This window comes from Pantherophis guttatus, chromosome 8 (genome assembly GCF_059756535.1).
Source record: "Pantherophis guttatus breed Tessera chromosome 8, ASM5975653v1, whole genome shotgun sequence".
Classification (NCBI taxonomy): Eukaryota; Metazoa; Chordata; class Lepidosauria; order Squamata; family Colubridae; genus Pantherophis; species Pantherophis guttatus.
Genome location: NC_142070.1, coordinates 59,635,823 through 59,650,993, shown reverse-complemented (window position 1 = coordinate 59,650,993; position 15,171 = coordinate 59,635,823). Strand labels below are relative to the sequence as shown.

The 15,171-nt window shown below is 41.1% G+C and overlaps 1 protein-coding gene and 1 pseudogene across 4 annotated transcripts in view; one reads left to right on the top strand and one right to left on the bottom strand.

The window, feature by feature from the left end:
* The window catches only part of OTOP1 (otopetrin 1), a 79,196-nt gene that overhangs the window by 23,074 nt on the left and 40,951 nt on the right, over positions 1–15,171 (top strand). For all 4 annotated transcript variants that reach the window (XR_015729244.1, XM_087875266.1, XM_034432904.3 and 1 more), the window contains exon 2: positions 8,491–8,627. Coding sequence is in view for 3 of the 4 variants with exons in the window: in XM_034432904.3 (XP_034288795.2) it covers positions 8,491–8,627 (137 nt within the window). In the remaining variant the exon portion in view is untranslated. The remainder of the gene's footprint in view (positions 1–8,490; positions 8,628–15,171) is intronic.
* On the bottom strand, positions 6,350–7,388 carry LOC148112671 (uncharacterized; annotated as a pseudogene).

Here is a 15,171-nt window from a genome sequence, read left to right as displayed (position 1 = left end):
ATATCCTGCATTATTTTCAATTTTATCCTTGGTTTCTTACCTTGCCATACAAACTTATTAATACCTTTCTGCCATTCTTCCAGGTTGGCATCCTTTTTTAATATTGGTATCATTTGAAAGAGGAATAAAAACTTAGGTAAAACATTCATTTTTATAACTGCTATTCTACCTAACAAGGACAATTGTAATTTTTGCCATTTTTCCATTTCAATTTGTATTTTATGCCATAACAACTCATAATTATATTTATACAGTTTCCCATTAGAAGGTGCAATATGAACACCTAGGTATTTAACTTTTTTAACTATTTTACATCCTGTTACCCTTTGTAACTCCTCTTTTTGATTTATTGTCATATTTTTAACTATCATCTTTGTTTTTCCAATGTTTATTTTAAACCCAGACACTTGACCATACTGTTTAATTATATCCATCAGAACCTTTGCTGATGCCACTGGTTGAGTTAAGGTCACAACCAAATCGTCTGCAAATGCCCGTACCTTATATTCATGATCTCTAACTTTCATTCCCTCTATCTCATTTATATTATGTATTCTATTCAACAACAGTTCTAAAGTTAATATAAATAATAATGGCGATAAGGGGCATCCCTGCCTCGTACCTTTTTCAATTTTGAAAGTTTCTGTTAAATTGCCATTAACAATTATCTGAGCTGTCTGTTCTTGATATATTGCTTTTATAGATTGCATAACACAATTCCCAAATTGCATCCTATAAACTACTCTCAATAAAAATTGCCAATCCAATCAATCAAAAGCTTTTTCCGCATCTAAAAATAAAAGCACCACAGGGATTTGGTTGTTCCTTTCCAAATATTCCAATATATCAACAATTTGTCTTACATTATTTTTCATTTGCCTCCCTTGTATAAAACCAGATTGATCAGCATGAATCATTTTTTGCATTACTGACATTAACCTATTTGCCAATATCTTAGCAAATATCTTATAATCTGTATTCAATAATGATATAGGTCTATAATTCTTTGGGTGTGTCAGATCTTGATCTTCTTTTGGAATTAATGAAATAAAGGCTGTTTTCCATGAAGGTGGTACCCCTTCTCCCAACTGTATTCTGTATAACTGTCTTGAGAATAATATCTGGATTGAGTTTGACCCTGTTTCTGTCAAGGAAGTGGACAGGATTGTGGGCAAACTTAGTTCCTCCACTTGCTTATTGGACCCTTGTCCCTCCTGGTTGGTTTCGGCTGCCAGAGAGGTGACTAGAGACTGGATCCAAGCAATTGTCAACGCTTCGTTGAGAGAGGGGAACTTCCCCGCCTCTCTTAAGGAGGCGGTGGTTCGACCTCTCCTCAAGAAGCCTTCCCTGGATCCAGACTCACTTAATAACTATCGTCCCGTCTCCAACCTTCGCTTCATCGCGAAGGTTGTTGAGACTGTAGTGGCTCAACAGCTCCCACAATTCCTGGAGGAAACGGAATACCTTGACCCGTACCAATCAGGCTTCTGACACGGTCACAGCACGGAAACGGCATTGGTCGCTCTGGTGAATGATCTCTGGCGGGCTCGGGATGGGGGTTGTTCCTCCATCCTGGTCCTACTTGACCTCTCAGCAGCTTTTGATACCATTGACCATGGTATCCTACTGCAGCGACTTGTGGGGTTAGGGGTGGGAGGCACTGTCTTACGGTGGTTTTCCTCCTACCTCTCGGGTCGCTTTCAGTTTGTATGGGTGGGAGGGCAGAGATCCACCCTGAGGCCTCTTAATTGTGGGGTGCCTCAGGGGTCGGTTCTCTCCCCCCTGCTTTTTAACATCTATATGAAGCCACTGGGTGAGATCATTCGTGGCTTTGGGGTGAGATATCATCAATATGCTGATGATACCCAATTATACATCTCCACCCCAGACCACCCCAGAGATGCCCTTTCCGTGATGTCCCGTTGCCTGGAGGAGGTACGGGCCTGGATGGGCAGAAACAGACTCAAACTCAATCCCTCTAAGACTGAGTGGCTGTGGATGCCGGCATCTCGGGTTTCAGAGGCTCCATCACTTTTGATAGATGGGGAAAAACTTGCACCCGTTGATAGGACTCGCAACTTGGGTGTCCTCCTGGATGCTTGGCTATCCCTAGAAGACCATCTAATGGCCGTGACCAGGGGGGCCTTCGCACAGGTTCGCCTGGTGCGCCAGTTGTGCCCTTTGCTGGACCGAGATGACCTTCGCACAGTCACTCATGCCCTGGTTACTTCCCGCTTGGATTACTGCAATTCCCTCTACTTGGGCCTGCCCCTGAGATGCACCCGGAGACTCCAGCTGATCCAGAATGCAGCTGCATGGGTTGTTATGGGAGTCCCTCATTACTCCCATATAACACCCCTCCTGCGTGAGCTGCACTGGTTACCAGTGGTTCTCCGGGTCCGCTTCAAGGTGCTAGTCTTCATCTATAAGTCCCTTCATGACTTAGGTCCGGGATATTTGCATGACCTTCTCCTGCCTGCCTCTCACCGTCCTGTTCGCTCACATAGGGCCGCTCTCCTCAGGGTTCTGACGGCGAGCCAATGTCACCTTGCTGTGCCCAGGGGTAGGGCGTTCTCTGTGGGTGCTCCCACCCTCTGGAATGAATTACCTACTGAACTCCGGATGGCTCCTGATCTCCGCTCCTTCCGTCGGGACTTGAAGACTTGGCTTTTCAAACAAATAGGCTGAGACTGATTCCGGGCTTTATTATTTACTACTAATTAATTATTTGGATTAAATTATGATTTTATTGTACTTGTTTCTTAACTTGTGTTCGCCGCCCTGAGTCCTTCGGGAGAATGGCGGCATATAAATACATGTAATAAATAAAGAAATAAATATTCTGTTAAATAATTCTTTAAGAGGTACAACCATTTCAAGTTGTAGATATTTATAATACACAGCCATTAATCCATCCATACCAGGAGCCTTGCCAATTTTTAACTGTTTAATTGCTAAGAGGATCTCCTCCTCTGTTATTAATTGGTTCAACCGTTCTCTTTGTTCCTCTGTGACTATAGGAATATTCTGTCTATCCAAATATCTCTCTATATCTACACCTTGTATTTTATCTGCAGTATACAATCTTGTGTAAAATTCTAAAAATGCCTTTTTAATCATATTTTGGTGATAAACCTCTTTACCTTTATACTCTATTTTCTCTATGGTACGAGATTTTTGTTTTTTCCTCAACATGTATGCCAACCATTTACCTGGTTTATTTGCATTACAAAAGGTATTATGTTTAGCATATTGTAAATTAGTTGCCACTTGATCTGAGAGCATCATATTAAACTGCCCTTGTAATAGGGTAATCTCTTCTTTAGTTTTCTTATCCCCTGGGTTATGTATTAGCACCTTTTCTTTTTTCTTAATCTCTTCTTCTAATTCCCTCCTTTTTTTCCGTCTGTCTACACCTATATGCATTATTCATATTTATCAAAACTCCTCTCATGTATGCTTTACTAGCATCCCATACCATATCCATAGATGTTCCCTTATTCATATTGAAAAGAAAAAATTCCTTCATTAATTTTTTACATTCTATTACGTTTTTCTCATATCTAAAAAGATTTTAAATTAACCGCCAAGATCTCCTAGACCTTTCCCCACACTCCAGTTCCATCCAAACTGGACTATGATCCATTAAAATTCTGGGGCAAATCTTTATCTTCTTTACCCTGGAAAAAAAATCATTTGTAATTAATATAAAATCAATTCTCGAAAAAGATTGATGTCTATCTGAAAAAAATGTAAAATCTTGTTCTTTGTAATTCCGTCCACGCCAAATATCTCTTAATTCCATATCCTCCATCATGTCGAAAAAAGATTTAGGCAGTTTCACTCGCAATTTAGTAGATTGTAAAAGTCTTTTCTTATCAATATTGGGGTCTATTACTCCATTCCAATCCCCCATCAGCATGCATGAATTATAATCCCAGTGTAATAATTTTGTATGTATCAATTTATAAAATTTTTCTTGTTGTTGTTGGTTAGGTGCATATATCCCCATTAAAAGTGTTTTCTTCCCTTCTATCAGTAACTTAATTGCCAAATATCTTCCTTGTTGATCTGCTTCAACTAATTTAGCCGTCAAGTCTCTTTTCAGATAGATCACTATTCCATTCTTTTTTTCCCCAGGGCAGACGCAACAAAATGTGTTCCCAGTATTGCATTTATTAAATATTTTTGATCAGTTATATGTGTTTTTGATCCTTATATGTGTTTCCTGCAGGCATATTATACATTAACCTATTTGCTAATATTTTAGCAAAAATCTTGTAGTCTGTGTTAAGTAATGATATAGGCCTATAATTTTTTGGCTGACTATGATCTTGATCCTCTTTCGGGATCAAAAAAATAAAGGCTGTTCTCCAAGATGGGGGCACTTCTCCTCCGGATTGTATTTTACTAAATAGTTCCCTAAGTGGTTCCACCATTTCTAACTGCAAATTTTTGTAATAAACAGCTGTCAAACCATCTGTTCCAGGAGCCTTGCCAACTTTTAACTGCTTGATTACCAAGAGAATTTCCTCAGAGGTTATCGGTTGATTCAATCTTTCCCTTTGCTCATCTGTAATAGTAGGAATATTCTCCCTCTGTAAATATCTATCTATGTCTATATCTTGGATTTTATCACTAGCATACAACCTCGTATAAAATTCTAAAAATGCTTTTTTAATCATATTATGTTGATACACCTCTATACCTTTGTATTCTATTTTCTCTATAGTACGTAACTTTTGTTTTTTCCTTAACAAATATGCTAACCACCTACCTGGTTTGTTCGCATTACAAAAGGTATTATGTTTAGCATATTGCAAATTAGTTGCAACCTGATCTGCCATCAACATATTAAACTGCCCTCGTAATAGTGTAATTGCTTCTTTTGTTTTCCTATCTGCTGGATTCAGTATTAACATCTGCTCTTTCTTTTTTATTTCCTCTTCTAACTCCATCCGTTTTAATCCCTGACTACGTCTGTATGTATTGTTCAAATATATTAAAATACCTCTCATATATGCTTTGCTTGCATCCCAAACCATTTCTATAGGTGTACCCTTATACATATTCATAACAAAAAATTCTTTCATTAATTTTTTACATTCTTTCACATTTTCCTCATATCTGAATAAATTTTCATTTAACCTCCAAGACCTCCTAAGACCCTTGGCCATGTTCTAATTCCATCCAGACCGGACTATGGTCAGTTAAAGTTCTTGGACATATCTTCGTCTTCTTCACCCTAGAAAAAAAATCATTAGTAATTAATATAAAGTCAATTCTAGAAAAATATTGGTGCCTGTCACAGAAAAATGTAAAATCTTGTTCTCCAGCTGTCAGCTTCCAAGTTGCCATAAGGAGAGGAGAGGCTTGAACTTTCACCTACTTAATTCCCTTGAAGAACTGTCTCCACGGAGATGGGATGTGGGGGGACATTCCTGTGAACTGACGGAGATGGGATGACAAGAGTGGCTTGGAAGATGGCCAATGAGACGCAGAGAATTGGGAACCGGAAAGAGAGGTTTTGGGGGGCCAAAGTTCAGTCCTAACTGCGCATTGAGTCAGGGTCAGTTCGTTATGCTCAATAAAGAGAAAAATTTCCTCAAAGATCGGACGTTTGGAAATTCATTTATTTGGAGATAACAACGAAGCTTGACACCAGCATTCCGTTCTCGCCAAATATCTCTCAGTTCCATGTCATCCATCATATCAAAAAAAGATTGGGCAATTTAGCACGCGTTTGGATATTTCGCAAGTGTCCTTTTTTATCTTTCTGGGTATCCAATACTCCATTCCAATCACCCAGTAATATACACGATTTATAATCCCATTGTATTAATTTAGTATGCAAAAGTATATAAAATTTTTCTTGTTGGTTAGGTGCATATACTCCAATTAAAAGTATTTTCTTCCCTTCTATTAACAATTCAATTGCTATATATCTTCCTTGAACATCTGCTTCAATTAATTTAGCCATTAAGTCTTTCTTTAAGTATATAACTATACCATTTTTCTTGTCTGGAGCGGATGCAACAAAATGTGTTCCCAATCTTGCATTTATTAAATACTTTTGATCTCTTGTTCTAATATGTGTTTCTTGCAAACAAATTACATCATTTTTAAACTTTCAAATAATGAAATACTTTCTTCCTCTTTTGTGGTGAATTTAAACCATTAACATTCCAGGTTAAAAATCTAGTTGCCATTTTTGGCACCTTGAAGCTTTTGGAGCGCCAACTGAAAATCCTCCTGAATTTTCTTCTTCGGTCTTGCTCCTCCCACTGCTTCTGTATTTGTAATTTCTTGGATTGTCGACTGAGTTTGCTATATCTTTAATTCCTCTTCTTTATGTTTGGTTGCCGCTCAAGTCTGTCTTTGATCCTTTGGTTCTTCTATTTTTTTCGAATAATTCCAGAGCTTGAACAGTACCCGAAAGTTGCGATAAATCTTCTTGAGGAATCGAGGCCCCTCCTTGAGCTTGTGCCTGAAGCCCTTCTTTCTCCCCCTTTCTTGCCACCTCTGCTTCTTTTCTTCTTCTAATTTCTGGAGACAGTGGGCATCCAGCCTTTAGCACATTGATATAAAAATCTCTTGCCTTCCAAACTGTATTGAGACGATATTTTTCTCCTAAGTAGTTCACCACTAATCCATCTGGAGCCTCCCATCTGTACTTTATCTGGCGATTTCTGAGTTCTTCGACTAAGAAGGCATAATCCTTCCTAGTTCTCAACATTTTTGGGGGGATTTCTTTCAGTACTAAAACCTCCTGTCCCGCCACCTGAAGTTTGTTTTTTTAAGAATCCTGTAAAATTTCATTTCGTGTCCTCCGGGTGGTAAAGTAGATTACAATATCTCTTGGTAATTGTCTCTGTCTGGCAAGCCATGAATTGACACGGTAAATTTTGTCTATTTGCCATCCTATCTCTACCTTTGAATCTCCAATTAGCTGTGCGAAGACTTCTGCAAAAATCTCTTTCAAGTTCTCTTGATTGCTTTCTCTCAGACTTCTTACCCTCAGGGCAAACTCCATCTCTCTGTATTGTATCATTGTAATTTCTGCGTCTGCCTTTTCCATCTTGGCTTGAGCCTCACCCATATTTATTCAAACTCACATTGGACTGATTGATTTCTTCCACCCTTTCCTCCAATGATTTGATATGGCCTGCCAGACCCTTAAGCGCCAAAACAATGTCTTCTCTTATTTCTTTATTTCGAATTTGAATTACCTCCTTAATTTCAGCCATCTCCTCAGACACGTTTTTAATTTTCTCATCGAGAACAGATGTAATTTTTCCTTCTAAAACAGAAGCTTGCACCTTTAAAGCCTCCTGAAGGGCTTCAAGTGTCAATGTTTGTGAATCCGCTGGGGCTGGCAAAGACTGCATTTTGGATGGTAAAGCTGGGGATCCCCCAGCACTTTTAGGCACACCAGTTTTTATTTGCTTTGAATCCATTTTCTAAATTTCAAATTGCACTTTTTCCACAGCCAAATCAACAAGTCCAATAAGTCCAATTAGTTGTAAATATTATACTTTGTAAACAATCAGTGCTATATTCTTTAGTCTTTAAATCCTAATTCTTCTGAGGTAAAGTCCATTAATTTTGAACAGGGCTGGCAGCGCTAATGAGCACTTTCCTCTTAACTTCCACTTTCACACCTTTTAAAGTTACGGCACCATCTTCCTTTCCCTTTTTTTCCCTCCCTTTTAATGATCTCAGAAGGAAGTAATGCTCAATCAGAGTTAAAGTTTAGTACTTGCGGTTATAATCACTCCTGCCTTTGCTCTGCCTGCTTTTGAATCGATGTTTTTTAAGAAATTGTTGCAGGAGTGGTCGCGGCGTCTTGTTCTGCTTAAAGCAGAAGCGTCCCGGATCCGGAGCTCTGTCAGGCTTCTAGGGAGCTCTCACCCTTCAGAATTCTGAGCCCCAGAATTGTTCCTGGGGGTCTTGGGGAGCCATCCTTCGCCCGGCTGCTCACCTTCCCCCCCTTTTCCCGAGGGGAAAGTATCCAAACCTAGATAGCTGATTTGTCCTGTCCTAGCGGTTTTAACGTGATCCGGGGCTGGCGCTCCCAAAGGAACGTCTTCCAATGCCTGCAGTGCCATCGTAAGTCGACAACATAACATGTTTTTAAAGGAGTTGGAGTACAGAACAGTAGGGAGAAATTAAATTGATCTGTACAGCCGATTAACCTGGTGAGCAAATGTTTATGTCAATGAATAGAAATGGAGGACATAAGAAGATTCTTTATTCTTGTGTGTCCAATCACACTTGGCCAATAAAGAATATTGGATTGGATTGGATTTATTTTATTCTATTCTAATTCTAATTCTATTCTTCTACATATACAACCCAGTATTAGAAATATTGCTGTTAGCCTGTTAAGTCTGGAATAACTTATGTGAATGAAGTTGAAAAAGGCTACCAACTGAGCTATGTCAAAGTTCTTACTTTTAGTATAACTCTTTCGTTTAACATTTGTTTCAGGTGGAATTACTTTGTTTGCAATCATTACTTTAATTATGGATTCTTTCAAAATTGGATACTTTGTTGGATTTTCAAGTTGCTTACCAATTACAGAAGGCATTTTTCCAGTTGCACATGCAGTTCATACACTTTTGCAGGTAAAGCCATTTGGTCTCTTATTATTTCAGATGTATACAACTCTTTTAGGATTGTATTGTTGTTGTGTAAGAGCCTAAAATAAGCTAACTCGGTTCAAGATTTTTTCACCCCTCTAACTGTATTTGGTCAAAGTCCATTAAAAACAGCATCACAATTACTGGATTGGCAAGGAAATTCCTATAGAATGAAAAGTAACTTCCCTTAAAGCATTGGTAATCATACATATTTTTCTGTGCTAGTCCATTAAAAGCCTGAGAATTACACAAGATAACAACCATGCTCCCATTCATTTTAGAAGGAAAATCCCCAGTGGCTGGTCATTACAAAGACTGTAAAACCATTTATTTCTTTATTAAATTATTTATTTATTAAATTTATATGCCGCCGCTCTTCAGAGACTTTTGTAACTCATTTAGTTACAAAAAGTGACATTTGTTGATTTGATAGTAACATCTAGCTTCTATTTGGGTTCCATTGAAGGTCTTTAATTTTGATAACTTAGTTTTCATAATTAGCTTACTAAATAGGTTTGAAAGTAGGGAAGCCTGATAACTAACAGTTGCACACATAAGCAGTTTGATAAAAAGTCACATTGATATCATCATCATTTTCAGGACAAAAAAGAAAGAAATGACAAAAACTATTAGTAACAATTAGAAAAGAAAAACAATTAATAAAGGTAAAGAACATTAAAAAAGCATTAAAGGAGTCCATTGAAGCTGGGCAGCTAATAAATTTAAAATAATAATTTAATTCAGAATATGTGTTCATGCATGTAAGTATGTAGATTTAAATGTCATCAAAATGGATTGGATGACTGGTGACTGTGGACAAATGCCCTCTTTTTGTGGCCCGTCCTGAGAAAATCTCATAGCTATTTCAGGGACATTCCAGTGTCCTGTCCTTCCACCTTCTCCTTTCTCTACTTTTCTAATCTTTGCCAAGTAAACTTTCTGGTATTACCTGCCCAACATTTGTGAATTTCTGATTGCTACTTATAACTTGAAAAAAACAGTTAGACTGTGTTTTTTTCAGGACTGTCAGCCCTGCCCTAGCTGGCTCTCTAGGAAAGAAAGACACCTGACTCCATCAGAAGGTTACAAGGCTCTTTTACTAGAGACAACTGGATGCAGCAAAAGCAAGGCCAGATCTGAAGAAACCACATGCAAATTGCTACATTGTTCCAAATCCTTAGCCCATTCCCAGGTCCTGGGCACACAAAAGTCCTTGAAGTGGTCCAGATGAGATTGGTTCTGATTGACCTCTGCTTCCTGTCTGTACTGGTCTCTCCTGCTTTTCGCCTTTACAACAGGCCCCCTTCCCCCCATCTCCCTCCCTCTCAGGATTGTGATAGCCTACAGCACAAGTGACGGGGAGGGCAGATTTGACATGCTGCCCCACTTTACTGGGACATTCTGCAAAAAGAAAGAGAAATTAGTGCTATTCCCTTTGATCAGGGGACTGGAGGGGTACCTGTCTGGCACTACTGATCTTGTGTGATCTTGCACTACAGTACTTTAGGCTTCTGTTCTTGGTGAACTGAGGCCTGCACCAGATCCGGCCAAAGAGCGTTTGCAAGCCGACAAGACTTTGGGGCAGCGAAATCGTGTTGCTTCAAGCCTCCCATTGGCTTGCATATGCTTTTCACTCTGAGACTACCTTCTATTTATTTTTACAATATTTTTTACTTTTTAAATACTTTTAAATATTTTGTGGATTTTTGTGGACTACCTTGTATTATCTTTTTATATTATATACTATCTTTTTTTTATACTAACAAGGTGACACTTCATTTTTTTTACTCTTAGCTGAGATACTATTTTTTTTCTTTTAAGGTGAGATTTTGTTTTACTTTCCAAATTTTATTCATCTCTCATTTTCAATACATGTGTGGATTATGAACTATTTCAAGTGGGCTATAGGAGAGAACAAAAAGAGAACTTGAACTCCTAGAACAAAGAGGTGAGAGGTGAGAAGAAACGGCCCAGCTGAAAGGCATCTTGGTGGCCCAATTGAGAGGTGCCCAGCTGATAGGCAGCCCAGTGTCCCAACTGAGAGGTGGCCCTGCAACTCATCTGAGAGGAAGAAAGACAGCTGAGCTGAGAGATGGAGAGGCTGACCAGTGACCCAGCCCAACACCTAAGTGAAGGCAGTGTGGTGCAAATGGAGGCGACTGATCAGTGGTGAGCTAGGTGGCAGCAGACTAGCAGTTGTGAGCAGCATGGCAGACCTTGAGCAGAAGCGGTGCAGAGCTAAGTGGCAGAGGAGTGAACCACCCAGAGCAGTGACCAAGAGGGCACCAGCAGCTGAGAACAGTGCAGAGGACCAACTGAGCAGTGGCGCCCACAGCAGTGGCTGAGAGCAGTGTGGCAGACCAGCAACAGCTGAGTGCAGTGCGGCAGACCAGCTAAATGGAGCAAAAGGCCCACATCAGCACATTGTACCTGAAAACCCCGGCAGTGGTCAGGCAACCGCAGGGCAATAAAGCAGGGAAGAGAAGGATAAGTACAAAACACTTGTGGACAGGGAGGGAAGGGATAAACTTTCAATGCAGGGAGTAGAGGGTTAAGAGCAAAGCATCTCCTAGAAAACAGTCTGAGATTTCCAACAAAAAAGAAATGCATATTAGTTCATAAAGGGTCAAGAACTCTTGTAAATTCTTAAATTTTTAAAATCTCTGAATACTTTTTTAAAATTCTTTTTTCAAATTTTTTAATTTCTTTTTTCAATTTTTAAATTTCTTGTTCAAATTTTAATCTTTTTTCAAATATCATTTTTAATTTTAAATTCTTTTTTCAAATTTTTAAATCTTTTAATCTTTCAATTTTAAATTTCTTCAGTTTTTGAAAAAATATTTCAACTTTCTCACATTTTTCAATTAAAAAATTGAAAAAAGTTTACTTATTTTAATTCATCAAAAAAAATTAAATTCTTAACGAGCTAAGAGAAAAAAATAATCCATGGAAAAAGAGACAAGACACTTCAAAACAGTGAAGATAGTGATGAATTTTTCAAGACAGAACAAAAGACCAAGAACTCTTGTAAACTAATCTTCACAACAGGAAAATTAATTTTTAGACATTTTTAATTTTTTAACAAAGAATAAAGTTATGGAAATAGAGACTGACAATAAGGTACAGTGATGGCAAACCTTTTTGGCGTTGTGTGCCAAAAGTCCGAGTGTGTGAGCACTATTGTGCTTGCGCGTGCTGGCAGCCATAATGCACGCCCCCATTTGCACATGTGCACAAGACCTCCATGCTTCCCCTGTGCATGCGCCCCCCACTGCACACTGTGCATGCCCACAAGCATCCCCCCGCACTGTGCATGCGCACATTCACCCCGCACTGCACATACATGCACCCCCCACGCATGCGCCTCCACTTTTTCCAAGAGGGCCGACGCGCCTCTTACCAGGTACCGGCCCATTTCCTGGTAAGGCAGCCGCTCTTGGCCTCACCACCTTGGCAGCGCCATTTGCTGGCTGGGGAAGTTCTGAACACGTGTCCTTGCCTGGGCTCCTACCCACTAGGAGCTGCAGGCCGAGCACTGTGGCTGGCGGGGCTTTGGCAGACCAGCAGCCAGTGAGGGCAGGGTTGGTGGTGGGCTGCTTGCACAGATAACCCCATGGCCGCCATCAAAGCAGGGCTGAGATGCCCCTCTTGGCTCAGTCCACCAGCTGCGTGGGTTCCCTGGGCTGTGGGCATCGCTGCACTGTCTCCAGTGTTCTTCCTGCACAACCGCCCCACCTCAGAAGAGCAGCAGCAGTGGCAGCTGCAGGGGGAAGGGCAAGAGCAACCAGCCGGTTCAGGCGCACGGGGCAGCATTTGCTGGCTCAGCTGCCGGCTGCCCCACCCGCTGCTCCTTCCTAGGCATTGGCTCGGCCAGCGGCTCAGCAGCAGGTGTGCGGGTTGGGCGACAGGCCCAACTACAGGTGGCGCAGCATCCCCACCCAACCCCCGCCTCTCCAGCCACTGCAGGGGGAGGCGATGATACCCACAGCCAACGCCGGGGAAGGGATACTTGAATTAGCAGAAGAAAAAGGGTATAGAGCCAACTCCAGTCACTCTGAAACTCAATGCACAAAGCAAGAAATCCCAACCTAAACAAGAAGACCACACCAAAATAAAACATAATAGGGAGCAAACTTCTAAAAAAATGATGACCTCCATATATGAACATAACAAAGAAAATCGATACACCCAAATTGAATACAATAGGGAACAAACAGCTTCCATAAAAAACAACCCATACATACATATCTCAAGATCAAGACCAATGGAAACATGTCAGAAGAAAACAACCAAGAGCAAAGCCCCTATTATTTACCCTAGTCCACTCCAATGAAGCCTCTCTGGACCTGAACTTTCATAACCTCCTCTTAAAAGAAAATATGCAGACACTCACAAAAGAGCATTCATCAATAATTTCTAAAATAGAGGCACAATCCAGCATTCTTGTGACAGGAAGAAAAGTATCCCAGACTTCCCCTCCATGCTGGTCTCCACCACCTCACCCCCTTTACAACAGTCTCCCTTTCTCCCCACCCCCCCATTGTCCTCCCTCTCAGTATTGTGGTAGGCAGCAGCACAAGTGATGGGGAGGGCAGCCTGACAATGACTTTGATTGGTTTGTTTTTCTTGCAGCCTATGATATTCTTACTAATTATGTACTAATCCATCATTTATTTCTGTTTTCTTTCTTTCTTTCGCTGCTCTAGCCTTTACTTCTGGAAAGACAACTGCTTTAGCAAATTTGGTTTTTTTATTATCATAGAAATAGCTTTGTCCTTCATGTTCTTGTCTAGATTTACCATTGATGCCTCCTTTTCAATTTTTGTCTCTAATTTTTTTTTGTATTATATGGAAAGGCAGTCAATTAAAGGAAACAATTATGTATTTATTTAACACATTTATGTAGCTGCCATCTACCATTGGAATTCTGGGTGACAAACAATAAAAACATAATGTAGGTGTCAGATCCCTATCGTGATACTGCCATTCAAGTGGGGAGGGAACCCCGGATTCTTTTACTCACTTCTTGCTCTCATCCTGTTACCTATGTATCCTGTAATTCCCTAGTTTATAACTTTTACCCTGTCACCTATTCTGCCCTTTGCTTTGATTTACCTTGGGGAATGTACAAGGGGAGAGGGCCATCTTTTTTTGCTCAGTTTGGAAGCCTTACAAAAGAAGCACATGAGAACTACTCCTTTTCCCTTACTCAGGACGACCATTTCCACAACATCTTCGCACCTGTGGATTGGCTCATTCACCATCAAACTGAGGGGAGGGGTTTCTAACCACTTTATCCTGATGGAATTGCCTGGGGGGAACTCCAACCCTGCTTTGCATTGTCTTGCATTCATTTCCTTTCAATAAAAGTTTCCTTTTGAAATGCTAAAATTTTGAGAGTCCATGCTTTCTTGAACAAGAAGGAGAGGCAGAACCTTACATAAAGCAGGGTCTGCAAAAGTGGTCAACCTGGAGAAGCAAACTCGCTCTAAAGAGGGGACCCTGCATACAATGTCCGAGCAAAGCAGCGAGCAAGGAGAGGGAAAATGCTGGGATGAGACCACCACCAGCAGCAGCCAGCCAGAAGCCAGTTCCTTCTGCCCCATCAAAGACATTGAAGCCATTTTGGAAGCCGAGATGGTTGATCGGAGTAGGGAAGAAAGGAAACTGGGACAGAAGAACCTGAGGAGTCACCCTCACCTGGGGCAGTCGAAAATCAGGCTGGAAATGAGAGCTGGAAGCCCTGTCTGACCAGGAAGAGCTGATCAAAGAACTGGCCAGAGATGACCACCTTAAGAGAAATGTTATGCGGTTCATGATAGAGGCTTTTGAAAATCTCAGAAATGGGGGAATTAGATTGACATCAGAGAGGGAGCAAGGCAGCAGCAGCAGCCAATGGGGCCAGGGCTGCCGCTCCAGATCCAGCAGCAGGAGGCCAAGGAGGTGCGGTGGGTGGGGCAACAGCCATCTAAGTGAAACCACACCACGCAGCACCAGCCCCTGCAATTGTCTGGCCAGCCCAGAGTGCCGCAACTGGAATGGAAGACGCCCCCAGGAGTGAAGTTCGATGGCAACCCACAGCAACTGGGGTTTTTCCTGGCACATTTCCTCATGTACATGCAGGAGTATGGGAGAGATTTCCAGACCCAGAGTGCTCAGGTCTGAGTCATCACCCTGGCCCTGGAAGGGGCAACTGCCCATTGGATGGTGACCCTCCACAATGCAGACGCCCCGAACTGTGGAATTTCGACTGATTTATGAAGGCTCTCCGCCAACGATTTGAAGACCTCTTGGCAGATCGCAAAGCTCGCGATTGCATCAGAACCATGAAACAATAGCCCCGGCCAGTGGCTGAATACACTGAAGAGTTCTGAGACCTCACCTACAGAGTGGACTGGCCAGAAGACATCCTAGTGAGCTGGTTAAAAGATGGCCTGAATGACAACCTCTACCATACCTGCCTGACCCCCGACCACCTGCATGACTGGTACCTCCTGGCCAAAGAAGTGGAGATTGACATGGCCAGAAA